This window comes from Ctenopharyngodon idella, chromosome 17 (assembly GCF_019924925.1).
Source record: "Ctenopharyngodon idella isolate HZGC_01 chromosome 17, HZGC01, whole genome shotgun sequence".
Taxonomy (NCBI): domain Eukaryota; kingdom Metazoa; phylum Chordata; class Actinopteri; order Cypriniformes; family Xenocyprididae; genus Ctenopharyngodon; species Ctenopharyngodon idella.
In genome coordinates this window covers 7,875,149-7,899,121 of record NC_067236.1, presented here as the reverse complement: position 1 = coordinate 7,899,121, position 23,973 = coordinate 7,875,149, and the positions used below count along the sequence as shown (strand labels likewise).

The following is a 23,973-nucleotide window of genomic DNA, read 5'->3' as shown; positions in this document are numbered from 1 at the left end:
TTCTTTTAAAGAATTCTCTGTTTAAGGACCACAACAAGCTTCTTCCCAGGTTAGTGACATTACTAACCCTAAAATTTACATAAACCCTGTTTTAGAGAAGAGGAAGAGTTGTTGTAGTAGAGTGTTGTTGCCATGCCATCACTGGACTGCTTCACAAACGAGGGTCAATTCAATGCCGGATTTGCACAAAAGATTAACATGACGGCACATGCTAGTCAATGCATTGAATCAACTCCACAGCAACTATATAAATTTATCCACTAACCATTCAGAAATGTCCAGATGCATTCTATAAGTTGTAACTTCTTCCTGAGTCTCTCCACCGGTTTGAACAATGTAAGGCTGAACACCATTACTGACAATAGTCATTTTGGCTGCGTGAGATTCTCCAGCTTTGTTGTTGTTTGAACTGAAACTTTCTTTTACAAGTCACCAATTCCAATATGAGAAAAAGTAAAACAGTCTTAGAGTATCTGATTTTAACAGTACTTAAGTATTTTACTCATACTGAAGACGCACTAGTCCTCGAAACCTAAGAGACATGCCGGTGAAAATAAGAAACAATTGATTTCTAAAATCAAAATAAAACTGAACACCTCAATATTGCAATAAATCAAGGCCGACAAAACAGCCTCAACAAACACTCAAGTCTCAGTTAACTCAAGTGCTCAAAAAGGCCATAAGTAAACCAATATTCTTCAAAAAAGTCTCTTCAATTAAGCAGGTAAATAAAATAACGTTAAGTAAAATTAAATAGTCAAAGTCTACATGCAATGGATGTGTTGGTTTCGGCCTCATGGCGATATCGCTTCTTTATTGCAGAAACAAACTACTGCAGAAAAAGTTAGGTGCCACGTAAAATGTAGTGTTTAATTGCATTATCATAAATGTATTGGAGTAAAAAATACATTTACTTGTTTAAAAATGTAGTCAAGTAGAGAGTAAAGTTGCTAATATATTTGATACTCAGTACAACTGCAAAGTAGCCAAAAAGATACTTAAGTACAGTAACTAATTACATTTACTCAAATACTTTACACCTCTGCGCAATTGGTTCAAGTTGTTCAACTGAATTCACCGTGTTGACCAACAGAAATCTTTCTTTGAAAGCAACTTCTGTGTGAGCTATGTGTTGTGTGTGTGTACATTCACACTTATGACACTGAGGGGCTACAGATGTTCAGTACATTTTTTTTTTTTTTTTTCTGGAAATAAGCGTGCTTCTTCATTAATTAAATTAGACACAACAGCTTCCTGTTGTGCTGCTGAGAGAATCACATTAAGTTTTAATGAAATAAAGAGCACCCTTCCAGCAGTGAATGAAGAATATGTCAACTTGGGCCATTGTGGGAATGTGTGTTTTTTCTGACTGCGATGTTAAGTCTGTATGTGACTGTGAGTTCATTAGCACCTAGTCTTTCACTCTCTAGACCATTGAGAACAGTTATAAATAACATCATGCAGAGCAACAGCCAGCAATGGCAGATACACAACATTAAAGACTTGTAAAGAATGTAAAGAAAACAAAACAAAATTCTTACTGACTTTTGAATGGTAGTGTATATCCTTATATATTGCATTATTTTTTTTTTTTAATTAACTTAAAGATTAACTTGCTCTTTTGTAAAATTCAGAGCTCAAAAGATACTGCTGAACAAAAATGACTTTGATTCCAGCTTCATTATACAAAACACAACATTAAGCTTTATCCCGGGATAAATCTATAATTCACATTCTTTCATTTGTGTGAAGATGTGGTTTTTCAGTGTTGAACATGATTGTGATTATATGCTGACAAAATTCAACACACTATTTTGGTCTAACTTGACCATAACCATCTTAATGTAAGAACAGAAGCAAAAATTTGTGATGTGACTGAAAAACACTAATCTAGGGCTAGCTCTCTTTACTCAGTCAAAAACCTTAGCCATAAAAAGAAATGACAAATAACGAATTCACATCATGAACTGAAGCTCATTTCCAGTCTAAGAAAGCTTCACCATTCGTTAGAAACAGGATGTGTGCGCTTTCATACCGTGGTTACACTGCACCACACAGCGGTTTTGCTTGTCGTGCAAACTTCTGCTTTGGTTGTGGTGCAAACTGAATTCAATATGGTTCTGTTTTACAACCATTCCTTTTGACAACAGGTTTTTTTTTTTTTTTTTTTTTTACAAGCTTGCCTATATTGTTTGACTGTATAAGTGAGGATTATTTTAACTTCACTCAAGTTTTTCCTCCCTGTATTATTTTCATGCTTTCATAAAATCTGCAATGTAACCGCAGTTGTAGCAAAAGCTGCAATATAAGGATTACAGCAGGTCATTTTAAGATTACAATAAGTTTATAACACAATGCTATATTTAAGTTTTTTTAAATAAATATCACATATGAAGGTCGTGAAGGTGAAAGATTACCACTGGCACATTTCGCAAACCAGCTCAATTTGTTCACAAGTATTCGCCGGGTTGACCAAAATTTTTGCCCAAAAAATTTCACCATGACTACACACATTTTTTTGATGATGACATTCCTCATTTAAATATATAAAAAAAGCTTGTGCCAGAACAGCTGTTTGTATTTCATATTTAAATTTTAAAAATACAGCGGAGCAAAAAGCGATGATGTGTGTTGTGTGTATGTGAGTTTATAAGTTTATAACACAATGCTATATTTAATTTAAATAAATTATCACATATAATTGATTTATTAAAATTTTAAATCTTTTTCCCCAAATACTGTTCACACTTTATTGACTCCATAATGTTTGGCAAATAAAATATTGTTACAAAATAGGCTCTTGACACATTTGCAATTTCTTTCTTTCTTTTTTTTTTTTGCTAATGCTGCAGAATAAATGTCACTTGAAACAAAGGAGAATGAATGATGCAGCCCACAGTGCAGAACAGAGACTCATATACATCCTGTGTGCTGTTAAAGCAACTCACTTACGTTCTCACTTCATGCACTGATACTAAATTTACCTGTCAAAGGTTTCATTTCCTTTGAACTTTACCTGTTCAGTCTTTTTGCTTTGTTACAATCCTACTGTATGTGTTTTTTTTTCACTGACTGATCGGTCCAGCTCCCTCTCACTTGAGTTTTCATGAAAACGGATCATTGGAAAGTTGAGTTGTTGCTCCATCCAGTTGGCTACTGTCAACAACTTCCAGTCCTGTAGTGTCTGACCAATCAGCTGCAGACCAATGGGAAGACCTCGGTGTGAGAGGGCTGTTGGCACTGTTACAGCAGGCAAACCTGTGGCAGAAAGAGAGTAAATACATATTAATAAGGAAACATAATTATATAGGACTTGGCTGAGAAAAAGATCAAAAGAAGATGGATGGATTTTTGTTCCCTTTCAATACGGTTCACTCGCATTGCATTCCCCATCCAAGTCAGTTACTGGCACAATGCAAATGAACTGTATCGAAAGGGAACCAAGGTTACGTTAGTTACTGGAACGTTTTGTTGGTTTACTGATCCATTAAACTCAGCTGTGAGTTTGTTTATACTGCTTCAGGAAACAACCCTGCTGTACTCAGAATTCATTTAGCTGGAGATCACACGCCCTTCACCTTTGTTGTGATCATGCTAAACTCCCCGATTGACCTTAAATCAGATGAGACAAACCACATCTGCACAAGTAAAGGAAGATAAGGACATGCAGCACCTCTGTGGAATCTTCCTCCACTGAAAGGAGTAATTTCTTTCTCATATCCACTTCCTGTGCATACCTGCCAAGTTGACAGGCTGGGTAAAGACATCCTCCTGAGCACTGCGTGTTCGGTTGTCTTCTTGTATGAAGTCAGAGTAGCGGGCTGCATCACTCAGCGTCGTGGGTGTGAGGAGAACGTCTATGCCAGAGCGGAACACGTTTTTAAAATCTTCAGCGATAAGACGGCGCATTTGCTGAGCCTTTACAAAGTAATGTTCATAGTTCCTGAGAAGACAGGGGGTGGAATGTGAAGATTTGACACACTGATATCTGTAACCACAGAGCAAAACCAAGGCACAGCTGCATTAAAACACACTACAATTAGAGTATTTCTGGATTGATACCAATGTTTTTTTGTTTTGTTTTTTTTTTAAGCAAAGAAAGATATCGTACCATGGTAAAATTTTGGAAGTGCTACTTTTTTGTACTAGTATACAGTGCAAACCTACAATGTTCTTTGTATTGAAAATCTCTGTATAAGTGATTGACATTTCCTTTTTGGCATACTGTTGCTTACCAAAATTATTTTGCAGGTAGCTAAGACTCAAATTGAGAACTAATGTACACGACTGTTCAATAGTTTAGGGTCGGTAAGATTTTTTAATGTTTTGAAAGAAATCTCTTATTCTCACCAAGACTGAATTAATTTGATCAAAAATACAGAAAAAAACTACGGAGCCCCTAAAGGGACATGGTGATGGAAAAATATCACATAGGAGAAAAAAAAAAATGTTTTTGCGTTCCCCCGAGAAACTTTGCGTTCGGTCACAAGGAATTCAAACGTTTTGCAAGCGAATGGAAAGTTTCTTGGAGGAACGCAAAAATCTTGCGAGAACATTGTAAAAGCATTGACAAATAATTTTTCCTCCCATCTCATATTTTTTCCATCACCGTGTCCCTTTAGGGCTTCTATAAAAAAAAAAAAAACAATTTAAAAATAACTATTCTCTGCTTTAATATATTTTACAATGTAATTTATTCCTGTGATGGCAAAGCTGAATTTTCAGCATCATTACTCCAGTCTTCATTGTCACATGATCCTTCAGAAATCATTCTAATATGCTGATTTGGTGCTCAAGAAACATTTCTTCTTATTATCAATTTTGAAAACAGTTGTGCTGCTTAATATCTTTGTAGAAACCGTGGTACATTTCAGAAAACTTTTGTAACAATGTAAAAGTACTGTCATTTTTGATCAGTTTAATGCATCTTTGCTGAATAAAAATAATTATTTCTTAAAAAAAATAATCTTACTGACCCCAAACTTTACCATCTGCATGATATGCCAGTAATAATGTAGTACTGATGCAGTAGTAGAGATTTAAACATCTTTAAACAGAGTGTGCGTGAGAGGGACTATAAAAACTATGAATAAATTAAAACTGTACAACGGATCTGAGAAAAGTGTAGTTCTGTTTTTGAGGCTCTCACGATTTCAGTAGGAAGTAGTTCCCCGAGAGGATTCTACTGCGGACCACATTGTTAAAGCCTTCATGTCGTGTGGTGGCGTACATGGCATCTGTGGAGCTGTCAACTGCACTGCGATGGCCTGAGGAGAAAAAGGGACATTTTTAAAAAAAGCACTTTTCAAAAACTTTTCAAATGTAAATGTTAAAATTTTATTTTTGTAATTGTAACTTTACAAATAACACCTACTTTTCAAAACCCATCATGTAGGTCTAATTGTTACAGTATGTGATGGTTTTGGGAATGTTTAGGCTTTAAATACCGTATTCAAGCCCATCGAAACGTGCCATGTTTGATGCAACCTCACAGCAACATAGGACGTGGTAACAGACAATGGAGTGCTGTGTGTGTGGAAGAGATACTTCTTGTACTCGTGCCCCCGCCTGCTCAAACATGGCTGCAACTCGACTCCATTGGGCCAGAGTGTCCTTAGACAGGCCCGGAGCATGATATTCCTAAGATCACAGAAACTCTATTACTCTATCATAACAAAAAAATCATACAAACATAGCTAAATCTTACAATCAAATTTATGGGCCATATTTCACCCCAAAATCAGAAAAAAAAGAAAATGAAAACCACTTTTTGTGACCATTATTATTATTATTTTTTATTTATTTTATTTTTTTGCAATGTGACAGCATTATGACAGTTAAGCATATTTTGCCCCATAAAGTCCATATTTTAAAGTCCATAAAGCCCATATTTTGCCCCATGATATATACTTAACATTTTAATTTATAAATTTACTATGCAAATTAAGTTTTTTTTTTTAACATTACAGTTACATAAAAGTTGCATAAAGTTAAGCCTATTTAAGTAAATAATTATTTAAAAATAATCAATATAATATTAATAATTACTTAAAAACAACTGATTATTAAAACAATTTATAACATAATAATTAGTGAAATTAAATATTGACATGAAATTTCTTAACCTTTTTTCACTTGACAGTGAGATTCTTTCAAATGCTGCATATTAAATTGATCATTACCTAAATATATAATTTTTCTGTATATGGTAAGATAATTTGTCCAGCTTTACAAACAATGCTTGTTTGAAACTTTGAGTTATCAGCCTAGACCCTGTTAACCACACTGAGCTGCTGTCACCCAGTGGATGGTCTGAAGGCAGCTTTACCTTCGGTATGCCAACACATATGTCTCTAATGTCAAAGTGTTCAGGAAGGCTAGGTGGGGTGCTGGGTGCCTGGACAGTCGTTGAGTCTCTCTCATCTCGGCCCTGCAGAATTCCTGAAAAACAAAACCACCCAAAAAAGTGAAGTATGAATTTAAATCAGTGACTCACACATGTCAATCAACAAAAGTTCTTCTACTCAAGACAGTGGCGGCATCATGGACACTTCTGGTCATGATTCCTGGCACGTCCATTGAGTTGACCAGAGGGATGAGTCCGTGACGAGAGAGTAGGCCATAAGTGGGTTTCAGAGCCACGACCCCACAGAGAGAACCAGGGTTTCGTGTAGAGCCTCCTGTATCGGATCCCAAGGCTCTAAGAGAAAAAAAAAAAAAAAAAAAAAAACATTAAATAGAGCCTTATGTAATAATGTTTTTTTGGTACATACATAACTCACTCTATGCACGTGAACATCTCTTACGTAATTAATCAAATGCAGAGTACTAAACTGCTAAATAAAAACATCTTGTTCAATTAGTCACCTGCAAAGGGTCAAAAGGATCAAAAGAAATAATGAGTTATGTCTACATCTGTTCTGGAATTAATGCTAAAATATTAGATTATATAATATATTGTTTCAGATCTACAGAGAATTGTTCCTCTGCTTTCATTTGAAAGCAGCTGCTCAAATATGCGAACTGAGCTTTATGAACATGCTTGTTTTGAAGCGAAAGTCCAGGTGTATTTTTTTGACTGGTGAATGCTGTAGGTTTCAGAATTACACTTTACACTTACAGGAAGCTGCTGAGGGAAGCTACTGCTGCTCCACTACCTCCTGAACTTCCTCCTGTGATTGCCCAATCAGAATCTGGGTCTTCTCTGCTCCACTCACGGTATTGTGTTGCATAGCTCCATGGGTTACGAACTGGACCAAACACTCCATCTGTACTGCCAGCTCTTAAGAGGGAGAGTGGGGAAATGCTCAGACTTGCAGACACAATCTATTCAATTGAAATAGATAAACAGGTTCTTATAAATTATTTAAACTACAGTTTTCAGTTTTTAACAAAAGTTTTTCAAAGAAGTCTCTTATGCTCACCAAGGCTCCATTTATTCGATCAAAAATACAGTAAAAATTAAAAACAGTAATATTGTGTAATATTATTACAATTTAAAATAATTGTTTTCTTCTTTAATATATTTTAAAATGTCATTTATTCCTGTGATAGAAAAGCTGAATTTTCAGCAGTCATTACTCTTCAGTGTCACATGATCCTTCAGAAATCATTCTAATATGCTGCTTCTGTGCTCTCTGTCATGATTCTGTGTTCTCCTGGTCTTGTGTGGACTGTTATTTCCTGTTCTGTGCCATGTTTGTAGTCCATCGTAGTTTTTCTTGTTTATTAGTTCTTTGATTGTTCCCAGGTGTGTCCTGTTTAAAAATTACCCCTTATGTATTTAACCCCGTTGTTTCTCATGTTCATGTGTCTGGTGTTGTCCTGTGTTGGATGTTTCGTTGAGGTTCTCAGTTCTTCTCCGTTTTCTTGTGTATATTTTGGTTGTTATTGTTATTATTTTAATAAAGTTCTCCTGCACATGGATCCTGCCTTCACTCATCTCTGAGAGCACTTGGCGTTACAGAACACCAGACCACTTATGGATCTAGCAGTGAGACTTGTGAGTCTCTGACAAGATCGCAGTATAGAGAACTATACGGGACATTATCGAGATGGCTCATTTGACAAACATGGACAAGGTATGCTTCATGATTTTTTTAAGGGGGCTATCTAAACTGCTCAGGTCAGTCATGCCATTGCACGACCCTAATTGGACCCTGGATATTTACACTGATCTTGCATTGCAACTGAGTGACTCTACTTTTACTGGCAGTCGCACGGCACTCCCGCAGTATCCAGCACACCAGAGCCTCTTCAAAACATGGCCGCCACACCAGAGTCTCCAGCCATCATGGCCGCCAAGTCAGAGTTTTCAGGCATCATGAACGTTGCATCTGAGGCTACCAAGGTGGTTCCTAGGTGTTCAAGGCTGGCTTCCAGTTTGGCGGACATGCCGTTAATGTCGGTGTGAGCAGCTGGCATCCCTGTGGTGATATCAAGTTTGTTCAACTTTAGCACTGTCAATTGTACTCCCCGATACGACGATGGCCATTTTGTGTGTCTGGGCCACGAACGCTTCTGTTTTTTTCCGAGGTGGCAACACCAGATCTAGTTTTGCTCAAGGTGGCGGCGTCTGCCCATGAACTCTCTGTTTGCCCAGATACGACCACAGTGGTCACCCTAGAACCCTCTGCCCTACCTGATGCAAACACGTGTTGTTTATGAACTTCCTGATACAACCTCTGGGGTCATCCCTGAGTTTCCTGTCGGCCCGGACACAACCACGGAGGTCGCCCTTGAATTTCCTGCCCATCTTGTTTGGACTATGGAGGTTGTCCGTGAACTGCCTGTCTGTCCTGTTATGACCAAGAAGACCTTGTCTGAACCCTATGTGCTCCCTGTGATGGCCACAGAGGCCATTTCTGTGCTCTCTGTTACAGTCCTGCCTGCTCCGCCATGGTTGACTTCTGCTCTGTTGTTGTGGTTTCTAGCTTCGCCTGCTTCACCGTGGTGGTCATCACATACGCTTTGGTGGTCTTTAGCCCCACCTGCTCCACCATTGTGGTCACCAGCTCTGTCTGCTCAACAGTGGTGGTCTACTGCACCGTTGTGGGGATCTTCAGTCATGACTACGCTGCTGTGGTGGTCTACTGCACTGCCGTGGGGATCTACAGTGCTGTCTGCTATGCTATGGTGGTTCATAGCTTCTGTCATGATTCCAGCCTGTGTTCTCCTGGTCTTGTGTGGACTGTTACTTCCTGTTCTGTGTCCTGTTTTGTAGTCCATTGTAGTTTTTCTTGTTGATTAGTTCTTTGATTGTTCCCAGATATGTCCTGTTTACAAATTACCCTTGTGTATTTAATCCTCAGTGTTCCTCATGTTCCTTGTCTGGTGTTGTCCTTTGTTGGGTGTTTCATTGAGGTTCTCAATTCTGCTCTCTGGTTTTCTCATGTTTATTTTGGCTTACTTTGGTTGTTACTGTTATTTTAAAATTCTCCTGCACATGGATCCTGCCTTCACACATCTCTGAGAGCACTTTGCGTTAAACTCAAGAAACATTTCTTATAGACCCTTTTCACATGTCCGGGTTTTTTCAAAGCGGAAGTCATCATAGTTGGGTAAAATTCTATGGCGGTGAATGAGAGAATACATTAAATATATATTTTTTGTGTCCCCATTTTCTCAAGTAGCAAAAGAAAAACTCAACAACAGTGTTTCCACAACTTCCAAAAAGATAATAGAGAGAGAAATAGAGAGAGATTGATAACGGAAGTCAGAAGAGAGAAAGATGTCAACTTTACCATCACTCCCACAGCCGCTGTATTAGAAACAACCTCACAGCTGTGTTAACTAGTTTTTTTGTAATTTGATGAAAAGGTAATACAATACTAAGAAAGTGTTATAAATGTACATACATAAAAAAAATTTAAATATAAAAAAACTTGCAAGATTTACGATGCTGATGACTGTTAAAACACGCCATCACAGTCTGTGAAAAGTCTGTGAAGGTCCTTTATCAATGTTGAAAAAACACTGGAAACCGATGGATTTATTCAAGATTCTTTGAATAGAATCTTCAGAATTTTTTAAAAAACATTATAAATATCTTTACTTTGATCAGCTATGTACAGTTTCCTTGCTGAATAAAATCATTCATTTCTTTAAAAAAATCTTACTGACCACAAACTTTTAAAAAACAGTATCAGTAAATTGAAATCTAGGTGCACACTTGGAGAGATCTTACCCCATTGCAAACTCATCTAAATTAGTTTTTCCAACAAGAACTGCTCCTTGATCCAGCAGCTTCTGCACAAGTGTAGCATTGAATGGAGGAATGTAACCTACAAATCCAAACAGACTAAATGTAAACCGCTCACAAATCATATGAGATACAGTACGTTTCTAAGCTTCAATCTTGTGTTAATGTATTTTAGCTGACCTTTAAGCATGTTTGAAGCACAGGTGGTCTCAATGTTCTCTGTGCAGAAGTTGTCTTTCACAGAGAAGGGAATGCCGTCCAGAGGGCCAAGAGGTTTACCTTACAAGAAAATACATAGAGCACATGTAAATTATTATTCAGTCATGAATTAAATTTACTTTTTATGTGACACATACATACCTGTGCGGAGCCTGTTGTCTGATCTCTGTGCTTGTTCCATGGCCATCTCCTCTGTAATGGTGATAAAAGCATTCAGATAACGTGTCCTTTGTATTTGGTTGATGCATTTTCTGCAGAGCTCAGTGGCAGACACCCTTCCATCCCTCAGTGCCTGGGATACCTGTAAAAGGCATAAAATTGGGCTTTTAGACTTGGGACATTTAGACTGTTTTGTAAGTTTAGTAGGTAGTTATATAAATGTCATGTATCTGGATATTAAATCTAAAAATCTAATTACACCCTGTTGTAAAACACCATAAACTGCTTTGCTGGTCCTAAAAGGTCTACCAGCCTTGTCAGACTGAATTTGAGAAGGGTTTTAAATTGTAACATTACGTAACACAGTGCCAATTAAAACAGCGCGGTGAATCCTTATAAAGTTTAATTCTTGTTTACACGTAAGCGGTATAATTTAATTTAAGGTTAAAGTAAGCACAGACCTCTCTAATGGACAGGCCGAGCATCGCTGTTGCCGGACGAAACGCCGCACTGGAGGCTGACATGACACTTTCTGTTGACCTGACCTCGCTGACGTTCCATTATCTCTGCTCTCTGATTGGTCAATCAAAGAGAGCTGTGGCTTGTGATTGGTTCAGTGCGTCGTGTGAAAGTTCACCGGATTGTTTTGACTTTGCAGGACATGAGATGCGCTTTCGCTGAACTTGTGAGTGTTATCAAAGATTTGTAGGTTTTATTTCTAATCGATGACGGGCTTATGAGACTGTAAGAGATATCCCCGGGAGGAGAGCCCTGGAATATTTTTATGATTGATCAATCATGCTAATGTGTAGACGGTGGTTGGTGTGCTCGCTGAGGGGTCAGTATAGGAGCTTCAGTTTCTCAGCCTCCCGCAGGACTGTGATGCCCGCATGGGTCATCGACAAATACGGGAAAAACGAGGTGTTGCGGTTCACCAAGAACGCGGCGCTTCCGATCATCCACTATCCCAATGAAGTGATCGTGAAGGTGCACGCTGCGGGTATTAACCCCATCGACATCAGTATGAGGGGTATGTGACGGTCACTTAATGTGTTTATATCGTGTTATGTTGTGTAGAATGAATGTAGGCATCTTACATGGTTCAGAAGATTTTGGCACTTTTATATAACGTGTGAGTGAGGGCCATATAACCATATTTCATGAAGAAAATGTTTGAACTACTATACCACGCAATAATTGTGAATTGCCTAGTCATTATGAGCTGTCATTAGTGTGGTGCTTGCTGAATATCACCATGTTACAGTCAGAGTTATTTTAGAATTTATATATATATATATTCATTCTAAATGAAAATTAGTTTTTATGTGATTTTTGTCATTTGTATTAGTTTTTATATATATTTCTATTTAACTTATTAACTAATTTATTATTATTTAGTTATTACTTCAATTTAAACTTTATATTTTATTTTATTTCAGCTTTATTATATTTATAATCAATTAATTAAAAAGAATAATTGATTTTTCTAAAAGGTTTTGTTTTAGTTAACTATATCTACACTGGTTACAGTATTTCAAAATAAACCCCAACACAGTGATTAGGAAACCTGTAGCAGTTTGTTTTCCAAAAAAGCTAAAATATATTCGAATTAATTATGTCAAATTAATATGAAAAGAGACAGACCATGCAGTTGTCTATATGGTGATAAATTATTCCTGAAAGCCCTAAACCTCAATATTTGTTCAACTTTAGCATTTGTGTCAAAACACCTTAGTAATGCCCTAGCAACCAGCAAAAACACTAGCATCTGCAGAGCAACAGATTTTTGAAGAGGTTTGCATAGTCAGGCACTACTTCCATATACTTTAGAAATGGTATGTACATGCACAGATTTTTTATTTTCTTTTTCTTTCTTTCTTTTTTTTTTTTTTTAAAGGTGTGGTTATTAAAACATTTATTTTACAAACACTAAGCATCTTTACAACTGATATCAGTGGCTTTTACTCAACTGCCTAGTGAATTCATCCTCACCTTTACTCCAGTTTGCCTATATGCAAAGTCATGTAAAAACATACCACTTTATTGTGTTATTTTGAAAGGATGGGTCGCAAGGCATGTTGGGACCGGCCTGACTTTGTCTTTAATGCCATAAATCAGTGTTACCCATTGTGCGGCTCTCAAGCCTTCTGTGGTTCGCCAAGCTTTAATTTGTGGCTCGCATGGCAGTAAATAATATGGTGATATGATCATGCAGTCAATACAGATATTTCATAAAAACGTTAAAAACTAACAGGGCTATAACATAACCCAGATAGCAAATGACATCTGGCCCAGTTGTGGCCCACATACCGCATGACAGCGATGGCTCAACCTGAGTGTGGCTGGCAATAGCATACATATCCGGGCCTCATCAGGGCCAACTATGGCACATATGGCCCAGTTCTGGCAGCGGCAAAGGTCACATGGGCCACATCTGGGCAATACACAGCAAGCCACAAATCCACACTAAAACCGGCTTGATGTGCGTGGGCCAGATACGGCCCATATGACCTTTACTGCTGCCAGAAGAACTGAGCCATATGTGCCATAGTTGGCCCTGATGAGGCCCGGATATGTATGCTATCTGGGAACCCATTAAAAAACTCAAAGTGTCTGCTGTATTAAAAATAATTTATATTTAAAAAATACCCAAAACAGTGGCATTACAAGATGGAAATATAAACTAGAAAAGATATTTGCTCTGCCCTTACTGTATGTCTATGACACTGATTCACCGCAGAGTTGCCAGTTTTGGCAGTCTTTCCAGCTCTTAATGCCGAATGCGAGCATGATCTCATGAAAGTGCGTATCAATAGCACGATTTTCTGTTTATATTTGGCGTGATATTTATATGCAGAAAAAAACGTTGGCGTGCCTATGATACGCATGTGTTTGACGTGCATATAATATGCACTTTTCGCGTGCATATGATATGCAATTTGTTAGCGTGCATTATATGATATGCAGTTTTGGCGTACATATAATACGCCCCTACCCCACACTACTAATCCTACCCATTGCATATCATATGCACGCAAAAAGTAATTTCGGTGTATAAATACCACACCAAATACAAACATAAACTCTCAACCATGAACACTATAAAGAGGAAACAGAGAAACAGCCTCACCAATGAACATCTTGCATGCCTCACAAAGATTGCAACAACAAGCTACAAATAAAGTAAAGAAAATGCATGCATGCTTCCGCTAATCCCAGCATTAAGGTAATCCTGCTTTTTTGTCATTAAGGGAAATCATCTTGTCTCAGTGTCAGATTTGAATGGTAAATGATGTAACTTTTGATACTTTGCGGTAAAAGTGGCTCTCCTATTGACTTTGTCCTATCATGAAAAAAATAGTGAAGACCACAGGCATAAATAGTTAAATGAAACTTATTTCATTTTAAAATGTTCTATAAAAATCTTAAAATATTTTCTGGGAAGAGCTTATGGTGTACGTTATAAAGTCTTTCTTTCATGTTACCTATAGGTGGTTATGGAGCAGCTACTATGGCTATGAAACGTGACCCACTTAACATAAACCAGACAGGCAGTGAGTTTCCTCTAATCCTGGGGCGTGATGTATCCGGAGAGATCATGGAATGTGGGCTGGATGTGAACTACTTTAAACCAGGAGATCAGGTGCTCTATTTAGTTATTATTCCATATAATATCATAACTGTATATACAATGTCCAATAATTACCTTAAAATCATCAGTTATTGAGGCCAGTGTCTGCACTGGGATTTAGAAGTGTTTTTCTCTGTTAGGTGTGGGCTGCTATCCCTCCATGGAAGCAGGGCAGCCTGGCAGAGTTTGTAGTGCTTAGTGCCAATGAGGTAATGTTCAGATTCATGTTTTGTAGTATAAACATATAAAAGCATTCATTCATATATGTAGAGAACAGTACAGCAGTTTTGACACGTCACATAACAACTGTTGTCCTTTAACATAATTACATTACTCCTACGAAGAGAAGTTCATTGTTAATTTCTGTGATTTAGGTGTCCCATAAGCCCAAATCGCTTAGCCATGTTGAAGCAGCATCCATCCCGTATGTGGCTGCAACGGCCTGGTCTGCCATTGTCAACACCGGTGGCCTGAACAAAGACAACTGTGCTAAGAAACGGCAAGTACTTCAGGTTCATCTTTCAGTGATTGCATCACATCGTCCAGTGCTCCTATTGAGTCGAGTAGTCTTAATTTCCTCCGATTAATAGGGTCATCTCACATAGAATCAAATTTTTGATATTTCCTTGTTATAAAAAGACGATTTATTGAAACTGAGCTGCAAAAATTTCTTGTTTCTGTATTTTTTGCAACAGTATTGATAGTGATACTATTGTTCCTAACACCAGAAGAATTAATGACGAGTAAAATGTTGGAAATGTTTGAAAAAGTTTGAAATGCACAGCAGCATAAAATAATCAATTCAATCCTAAACGACAGAGAAAGCATGTTTAATAGTCATTATAAGTGTAAGAATTATAATATATATATATATATATATATATATATACATTTATACTAAAACTACTTGTTGTTCCGTTCTGCTTTTTGTTTTGTCTTGTCTTGTTCTGTCTCCGGTTTTATCTCCAGCGTCTAATTGGTCTGATTTATTCTGTTAATTATATCCTCATAGTATTAACTGAATTAGCATTTACCAAAATTAGATTAGGCATCCCAAAATAATCAAAAAATGACGTTAATTACCAGATTGAAGCATGTATTTACAAATGTGCTACGTTATTTAGCAGATTATTCTTATTTAAAGACAACTGTACATTATATGCAGAAAGTTCTGCTTTGCTTGAGACACAGTGATCTCAGCAATACTTGAACACAACAAGGGTGATTTTAAATAATTCTTACTTATTTTAGAGGCTTAGATGAATCATAATAGATGTGCAGTTGATTAAGGCTGGCTGTAACAGATCTATCCTTTCCTCATACAGTGTTCTTATCCTGGGAGGATCAGGAGGATTGGGAACCTTTGCTATACAGGTGATGATGATAATAATTTTTTGCATGTAACATTGCAAATTACTTAATGAGTAATAAAACATGTAGGCCTGTTTTCACAGACAGGGCTTAGATTAAAGAGTTAGTTCTCCCAAAAATTACCCTCATGTTGTAAGACTTTCGTTCATCTTCAGAACACAAATGATAATCTTTTTGATGAAATCTGAGAGTTTCTCCATAGACAGCTACACAATTAAAACCTTGAGGCTTCAAATTGTTCATAAAGAGATTGTAAAACTAATCCATAATTAAAGCTGCAAGCACCGATGAAAGGGCCCTCGCACCCGGGGCCACCAACTCGCGGTGGCCTTAGGAAAACAGTGAATAGTGGGTGACATGCATGTAAGCAAGTAAATACAGTTGAAATATGGCAAAGTCATTTTGACGTGCCACACTTCCTGCTGCCAACAGGTGGCACTTTGACTATTACGGAATATTGCCATGTAGATGTCTTCAGGCTAAGACTATTATCAATCATGTGAAGTTTGTAGCAGATCGGACATTGTTTGCTTGAGTTACAACAACTTCCTGTTTCGTGGCGTTAATCGCAAACATTAGCACTTAGCCAAGTGTTTCATGATTTAACATGTTTCTAGTATGTTTGGTACTTCATGTGTTTCTGGGAGTGAATTATTGTGCAAAGCATGCCATTTCCTGTTGTCAGCAGGTGGCGCTATGACTAACTGAATATTGGCATAAAGATGTCTTCAGGCCCGGAGTCTTATCAAACATGTTAAGTTTGGGGTAGATCGGTCACTGTATGCCTGAGTTACAACAGCTTCCTCCTTCATGGCAAAACATCTTGAGCGCGTTTAAGCTCAAACCATTGCGCAACGTTTTGCTGTGGTTTCCGGGTTGAATGACATGTTTCCTGGAAACGGTGTGCAATGGGTTTGAGATACGTTTTCTCTTGTTTGGTGGGTGTGTCAAAAATGTTAGCCCAATCAGCATCAACATGTATATAAACCGTGCGGTATTAAAGAGACAGCTCGCACGATGGGTCCATGTAAAGTGACTACTGTAACATAAAAATACTATACATATTTATATATTTTGCTATTGTATTTTGGAGTGACACTTTCATAAACTTTTCTATACTCCTCTGATTATATAATGGTAAATTTTACAATATCATAGCACAACAACAGTGATCAGCAATAATGATAAGCCTAATACTCACAATAAAAATAATGTCATATCTCATAATACAGTGTCAGAGGTAAGAAGTGGATTATCCTTCACCTGAAATGTTTGTCTTTTCATCCTGAAATGCGAGGCAAATGTTGGATCACAATTAGAAGTTTCCACAAATCCCTTCACTCGATTGGGATGTTCTCTTTTATTCTGGACGGCAAGGGCAGTGACTGTAACATCGAGCGTATTTTGCAATATTAAACACGTATTTATACTGATTTCATCAGGCTCCGAAAATTCTTCAAAAGTACACAAAGAATGGCGTTCTCAGCTGCCATAGTTGCAACTTTCGCCCTACAGTGAAAAGTCAAGATCTTCGCAATTTAACATCACAAAGGCCTTTAGATTAGACTGGCCAAATATGACGTTGATCTAATTAAAGCTCTAGGAGGAGTTTGTTAAAGTACAACGTCTGGAAATGGCAAAAACTGAAAAAATTTAGCAGAGAACATTCAAAATATCTCACTTCCTGTTGGGTTTTCAGATTTTGCACCCAGGGACTTTTTTTGTACTGTAGGTATCGGTGTCTACCGAATTTCATGGCTGTACGTGAAACGTAGCACGAATGGCGCTTAATTGAAATTTTGTAGGTGGAGCTATTGAGCCATTTTGCCACACCTAATTCTGAAACCCATATCTGAGGTACATTTTCACCACTTCTGACGTGTGTGCAAAGTTTCATGAGTTTTCGAGCATGTTTAGGCCCTCAAAAATCCGGAGAATAATTTCATTTCGGAGAAGAAGAATAATTGACTGAGCAATTACAATAGGGTTCTCACACCATTGGTGCTCGGGCCCTAAAAATAACCTTCTGGGAACCAAAAACGTTCTGGAAAGTTATAATAACATTATAAGAACATTAGATTAACGTTAGAATAACGTTATACAAACCAAAAAGCAATATCCTGGGAACGTTAGATTAATGTTAGAATAATGTTATACAAACCAAAAACTAACGTTCTGGGAATGTTAGAATAATGTTTTGGGAAGGTTAGATTAACATTAGAATAATGTTCTGGGAACCAAAAAGTAACGTTCTGGGAACGTTAGATTAATGTTAGAATAACGTTATACAAACCAAAAACTAATGTTCTGGGAACGTTAGAATAATGTCTTGGGAAGGTTAGATTAACATTAGAATAATGTTCTGGGAACGTTAGATTAACGTTAGAATAATGTTCTGGGAACGTTAGATTAACGTTAGATTAACGTTAGAATAACGTTCCGGGAACGTTAGATTAATGTTAGAATAATGTTATACAAAGCAAAAACTAACGTTCTGGGAATGTTAGAATAACAAATGTGTTTCTGGGAGTGAATTACAGTGCAAAGCATGCCATTTCCTGTTGCCAGCAGGTGGTGCTATGACTAACTAAATATTGGCATAGAGATGTCTTCAGGCCAGGACTCTTATCAAACATGAATTTTACAGAATTTCATACCTGTACGTGAAATGTAGTGTGAAAGGCGCTTAATTGAAATTTTGTAGGTGGCGCTATCGAGCCATTTTGCCACACCCAATTCTGAAACCCATATCTGACATAAATTTTCACCACTTCTGAGGCGTGTGCAAAGTTTCATGAGTTTTCGAGCATGTTTAGGCCCTCAAAAATGCGATTAATTTCAGAGAATAATAATTGACAGAGAAATTACAATAGGGCCCTCACACCATCGGTGCTCAGGCCCTAAAAATTGAGTGGTTTAGTCCAAATTTTCTGAAGAGACTCAATCGCTTTTTGTGATCAACAGATTTCATTTAGGCTTTTATTCACATAAAAACATTGATCAGCGAACATAATCCGAGGCTCAACCGAACGTGAATGACGCACGAGAACAAACCTCTTCCGGAAGCTCAAACGTGCTGCGTAACACACGAGAATGAACCTCATTGGTTCTCGCACGTCATGCGAACATGCTTGAGCTTCTGTTTACCACATCTGATGTGTGTTTAATTGTGAATAAAAGCCTAAATTTAATCTGTTCATCATACAAAGTGATCGTGCCTCTTCAAAAAATTTGGACTAAACTGCTCAGTACCTGTTGATTAGTTTTACAATCTCTTTATGAACTTTTTGAAGCGTCAAAGTTTCAGTTGTGTAGGCTGTCAAAGGAGGGACAGAAAGCTCTCAGATTTCATCAAAAAGATCTTCATTTGTGTTCCGAAGATGAACGGAAGTCTTGCAGGTTTGGAACGAAATGAGGGTGAGTAATTAATGACAGAATTTTCATTTTTGAGTCAACTAAACCTTTAAGCCAGGATTAGGCCTTAGTTCAATTAGGATATTTAAGTAGCTTTTATAATCGTGCCTAGAAAAAAACATTACTGGTGTGTATCTTGAGACAAAACAACGGCACTGACATATTTTAAGATATATCAGTATAAGTTGCTTTCAGTTAAAACAGCTCAAACATGCATTTTAGTCTAGGACTAGCTTAAGCCTTGTCTGTGAACCCGGGAGATAATCATCTGTGTGTAACGCCGCTGTATGATTGACATTTTGATTAAGATGTTGGTTTTTACTAATCTACAGATGATAAAGGCCTGGGGCGCCCATGTGACTGTAACATGTTCCCAGAATGCAAAGCGGCTGGTGAGAGATCTGGGCGCTGATGATGTCGTGGACTACACTGCTGGACCGGTTGAAAATCAACTACAGACTTTAGAAAAGTTCGTTTTTGGGCAACTAGCCTGTGACTATTTTTTGATGGAACTTGTGACAGAAGTTGAGTTTATTTCTTTCTCTCTTTCAGGTTTGATTTGATTTTAGACAATATTGGTGGTGAAACTGAGAAATGGGCACTAGATTTCCTAAAACCCTGGAATGGTGCTAAATATGTTACTCTAATAACACCGTTCCTGCATAACACAGACCGACTGGGCCTAGCAGACGGAATGATGCAGTCTGGAGTCACCATAGGATGCAAAGTGCTGAAGGTAGGGACTTCCTGTCCATGTGCTGGTGAAAAAACATCTAGAATGAGTTTCTTTTACCACAGAGGCTGGAACTCCTCTTATTTTTTTTATTGTTTATCAGTTTATAACCATGACCTTTCATACTGTGGGTGAATTAGCAGTGTGAATCACTGACGTTTCTTAAAAAATATCAAGAGACTTCAGGAAAAAGAAACCAAAAATAATAGGTGAAAGTAAGTGAAGTTCCCCCACCCTACAAACCAGACTTTCATACATACAGACACACACACACACACACACTACTGTTCAAACGTTTGGGGTCGATAAGATTCTTTAATGTTTTTGAAAGAGGTCTCTTGTGCTCACCAAGGCTGCATTAATATGTTCATATATATAGTAATACAGTAATATTGTGAAATATTATTACAATTTAAATTAAGTTTTCATTTATTCCTTTGGTGGCAAAGCTAGCAGCCATTATAGAGGGTATGCACAGACGTCACTTTCACGCCGGAACGCGCTCCCTCAGCAGGACTGAGTGGCAAAAGAACCTGCTGGATGACTGGATTTATTAGGGGAAACCACGAAAACGCGAGTAAAACAAACGATTACACTAAAGGGTGAGCTCAAAAGTGTTCCTTATGACATGTCAAAGAAACCTAATCCATGGATATTGGCATGCAGCCTGACATTTATATGTGCCTGATTTCGACGCCGGGGAAATACATAAAGCAAATCGGCCTGTGAACGCTTTAAATAAATACAATATAGGTAGGTCTAAATCGGAGTGATGACTTATATCAATGTTATATATTTCGTCATATCGTCCAGCCCTAAAACTTGTATAGTTTTTGTCAGTTTATTTAAAAACACCCAGTTATACAGAATATAAGATGGTAGATATTTAATTGATGAGTTGTCAACATAATATATAACAATACAATATGATTTTACCCCAAAATCCAACATTTTGACACAAAATGATAATTGCAAAACATGTTTCTTTGCCTGGAGTCCAGCTGTTTCTGTGAATTGCAGCGACCTATTGCTTTTTTTTTCTGTAGCTTTCAGCAGTCTGTGAAAATATACCTCAGATTTTGTGTCAAAGCTCTTTCACTTTTTGGATGTGTTTTGTGTGTTTTTCGCGGCATTCACGCTGAAAACCAATGCTGCCAGTCGAAGCTGCCACTCAGTCTTTTGCCACTCCGTGGGCGTAACCGCAGTCAAAACGGTCGACGGTGACGTCACGTGCATACCCTCTATTTCAGTCTTCAGTCTCACACGATCCTTCAGAAATCATGTTGATTTGGTGCTCAAGAAACATTTCTTAGTATCAATGTTGAAAACAGTTGTGCCGCTGAATATTTTTTGAAGAATAGAAAGTACAAAAGAAATAGAAAGCTTTTGTCACATTATAAATGTCTTTAAGTGTTTTTTAACAATTTAATGCATCCTTGCTGAATACAAGTTGTAATAAAAATTGTACTGATGTCTTTGTATACTGCAGTGTATAGATGAATATTGTTTTGTCGAAAGATTTTTTTTTTTTTTTTTTTTTTTTTGTGGTTTGTCAGAACACCGTCCTTGCAGTGGTTCATGTTTCAGCAGGAAATTCACACTCCTGTGCCTGTTAGTCTGGCATTAATGTTTCTACTTAAGTAAACATTTCAGAAATTCTCAGTTGTTGTTAAAGACTGGAACTGTCAAAATGTTTCTTTTTAACACTTTTCACAGTTTTTCTTAGGGGACATTCCCGACACAAAAAATTGAGCAGTGATCTCACTGCATCCACTGCAGTGAATGGCATTCAGTTATCAAATACACTTTCCTTTCACTGCTGTGACCCATTAATGCTTTACACCACCCTGTCCTGTGGCGTAGGGACAGAAGAAACGATTTAATGAATGAAAATATACTGATCCAGAATGAAGGAACAATGGAGGATATGAAAGTGTAGAAGGGTCAGGAACCTAAACCCGATTACCTGACACATTTTCATTCATTTGTCAAGTTAAAGATGTGGAGGTAGAAGGTTGTTGAGTGTTATTTCTCTCTTCTTTCTCAGCATCTCAGGAAGGGAGTGCACTATCGTTGGGGTTTCTTTGCTCCAAGTGGCCCTACGCTGGACGAGATCAGCGAAATTGTTGATTCTGGAAAGGTACATCAGACTGTATTTCATGTTTGTGAGACTCTAGCTGCGTCTGAAAGCTGAAAAATGCTGCCTCCGCACTCAGCATACAGAGGTAGTAGGGCAACAAGGCACGTTCAAATCCAGTGATCATGTCACATCCTATCTACTAATTGAGATACCTTCATCTGATTGATTTTTGAAGTCAGCATAGATATATCCTTCGCTGCCTTTGATATCCCACTATCCTGTGTTTTTCTATTCCATGACAGTTACTGTGTAAATGTATGTTTTTGACTAACACTTTCCACTTTAGATGACAATTCTAGTGAGAAATTAGTATTGCGGTAATTAAATATTTGCTTAGTTAACACCAAAGCTCTCTCTATTTTCTTGTAGTTCATTAAACCGTTAAGCTGCCTCAGAAGTCTGTCTGAAATCAGTTTCACTGTATGCGCACATTCAAGTTGTTATCTCATAGGGCAGCAAGGCAACAAGTAAGCCGCCAAAGATTTCGACTTCCCGTCTCTTTAGTTAGTTTTCTTAACTGTCAGCTTGTATACACGATTCTCAATTGTGGCACTTTGGGTTGTTCACACTTACAGTGATTAACAGCAACTGTAACTCAGCTAAACATATAAATAAAATAAATAGCATCTACTTTCCCCAGCAGATTTTAACTTTTTGCGGGAATTAAAATGATTCCATGTCAAAATAGAATGACATGGAACCTAATCTTCTATCAGCAATACATCTGTGATCACAATTGCACATTTACCTGTGGCTCTAAGTCTTGTGCTGTTTGTTTGAACACAGAAATGAGACAGAACAGTCATTAGGCGCTTGTGTTATGACAACTTGACTGTTCCATGGTGAGAACAACAGTAAGAAGGGCCATTAACCTCATGAAAGACATCAGATACAGCAAACACTGTACCAGACATATACACAAGACAGACACGTCATCGACAAAGACTAGTTATGGAACTGTGGGATTTATAAATTTAATATCAGACATCACAGAAGAGAAAAAAATCAAAAGAACATTATTAAAGTTACTATAATATTTGAATATATCCTTTATACTTAAATGTTAAGCAGCATTTAAGGGAGCTTTTTCTATATTTGTAAGCAAAAAAGAACATATCCAAGTAAAAAAAACAAAAAAACAGTTGTGATACAAAGAGCAACAGACAGGAAATGTATCTCATCTTTTGTTTCCTTTAAAGCATTGTGCTGTTGTGCCTGCATGTCCTGTTTGTTTGGTAACCAGGTTTGTTTGTTTTCGCTCTCAACTTCAAGACTGTTGTGTTTGTTTAGACAAGATATTCTTCTTTAATATTTATTCATGACAATACGATAACTTTTTTCTTCCTTCTTTTTTTTTTTTTTTTTTTACAATACAATACAATGTTTGGCCAGACTTTTGGTCTCATTTGTAAGTTACATGTATTGGAAGTTTAATGTATTTATTTGTTCTTTTTAGTATTATTAATTCTTCAGATTGTAGTTGTAATTATAATGAATCAGTTCACTTTTGGTAATAAGTTGAGATAAATCAGTTCAGCAGATCGTATATCTTTTCCAAGATGCCATAAACTCTTTACAGAGACAACCCGGAGCAAATCGTGCTCAAGGGCATGATGGTGACGACGAGAAATTGGTTCTTTTGTGGGTCAAACCAGCAGCTTTCTGTTTACCAGCTCAGAATACTAACCTCTACACCACATTGCACCCAGCTTGAACTATTACACTCACTATCACTCTAGCATCAACTAATGCAGTATAAGCACACTTTATTTTGATTTTCAGGCTTTGTATTCAGCGGATTTGTAGGCATTTTCAGTTAACCTTGTAGGTATTATGTCCTTTTAGTTTTAACTTTTGTGATCTGTTGTGTCGTTGTAGGTCCGTCCTGTGGTGGAGGAAGTTTTCACATTTACTCAGGTGCCTCAAGCTTTTCAGAAAGTCGAGCAGGGTCATGCTCGTGGCAAAACTGTTGTCTCCATCACTGAGGACAAGAAAGAGTAACTATGGCAACCAAAAACATACTTAAGCTGTTAAACATGGCACTTTTTTTAATGTTCGTTGAATTAAAAACATTTATCTAATGGCTACAGTGTCTTTATTTAGCA

The 23,973-nt window shown here is 37.4% G+C and overlaps 2 protein-coding genes across 4 annotated transcripts; one reads left to right on the top strand and one right to left on the bottom strand.

Annotated features, from left to right (window-relative positions):
- Window positions 1-2,688: 2,688 nt before the first annotated feature.
- On the bottom strand, window positions 2,689-11,175 carry qrsl1 (glutaminyl-tRNA amidotransferase subunit QRSL1). Of its 2 annotated transcripts, none has more exons than XM_051868916.1 (11): window positions 11,041-11,175; window positions 10,562-10,721; window positions 10,382-10,480; window positions 10,187-10,283; window positions 7,121-7,282; window positions 6,525-6,700; window positions 6,329-6,441; window positions 5,448-5,640; window positions 5,150-5,267; window positions 3,738-3,988; window positions 2,689-3,258 (listed from the first exon to the last, which is right to left on the bottom strand). In XM_051868916.1, exons 1-11 carry the CDS (start codon window positions 11,101-11,103, stop codon window positions 3,038-3,040), a joined length of 1,653 nt encoding a protein of 550 aa, XP_051724876.1. In that variant the 5' UTR covers window positions 11,104-11,175; the 3' UTR covers window positions 2,689-3,037. The 2 variants fall into 2 exon arrangements, with proteins under 2 accessions (XP_051724876.1, XP_051724877.1); XM_051868917.1 differs by having other exon boundaries at window positions 3,738-3,943.
- On the top strand, window positions 11,137-23,951 carry rtn4ip1 (reticulon 4 interacting protein 1). 2 transcript variants are annotated; one of them, XM_051868919.1, is made up of 10 exons: window positions 11,137-11,264; window positions 11,392-11,609; window positions 14,071-14,222; window positions 14,351-14,419; window positions 14,585-14,709; window positions 15,536-15,584; window positions 19,328-19,464; window positions 19,548-19,731; window positions 21,776-21,868; window positions 23,747-23,951. In XM_051868919.1, the coding sequence occupies exons 2-10, from the start codon at window positions 11,462-11,464 to the stop codon at window positions 23,867-23,869; spliced, it is 1,080 nt and encodes a 359-aa protein (XP_051724879.1). In that variant the 5' UTR covers window positions 11,137-11,264; window positions 11,392-11,461; the 3' UTR covers window positions 23,870-23,951. The 2 variants fall into 2 exon arrangements, with proteins under 2 accessions (XP_051724879.1, XP_051724878.1); XM_051868918.1 differs by having other exon boundaries at window positions 11,192-11,609.
- Window positions 23,952-23,973: the final 22 nt, after the last annotated feature.

Bases quoted from the DNA above. Each gene is read 5' to 3' on its own strand.
- qrsl1 (XM_051868916.1), bottom strand. From the start codon at position 11,103: ATGTCAGCCTCCAGTGCGGCGTTTCGTCCGGCAACAGCGATGCTCGGC. The intron at 6,701-7,120 runs GTAAGTGTAAAG...TTTTTCTCTTAG, and splicing joins GCTTCCCTCAGCAGCTTCCT to AGCCTTGGGATCCGATACAG. The intron at 3,989-5,149 runs GTGAGAGCCTCA...CTGTGGTTACAG, and splicing joins AACTACTTCCTACTGAAATC to ATATCAGTGTGTCAAATCTT.
- rtn4ip1 (XM_051868918.1), top strand. From the start codon at position 11,378: ATGCTAATGTGTAGACGGTGGTTGGTGTGCTCGCTGAGGGGTCAGTAT. The intron at 14,420-14,584 runs GTAATGTTCAGA...TCTGTGATTTAG, and splicing joins TAGTGCTTAGTGCCAATGAG to GTGTCCCATAAGCCCAAATC. The intron at 19,465-19,547 runs GTTCGTTTTTGG...TCTCTCTTTCAG, and splicing joins CAACTACAGACTTTAGAAAA to GTTTGATTTGATTTTAGACA.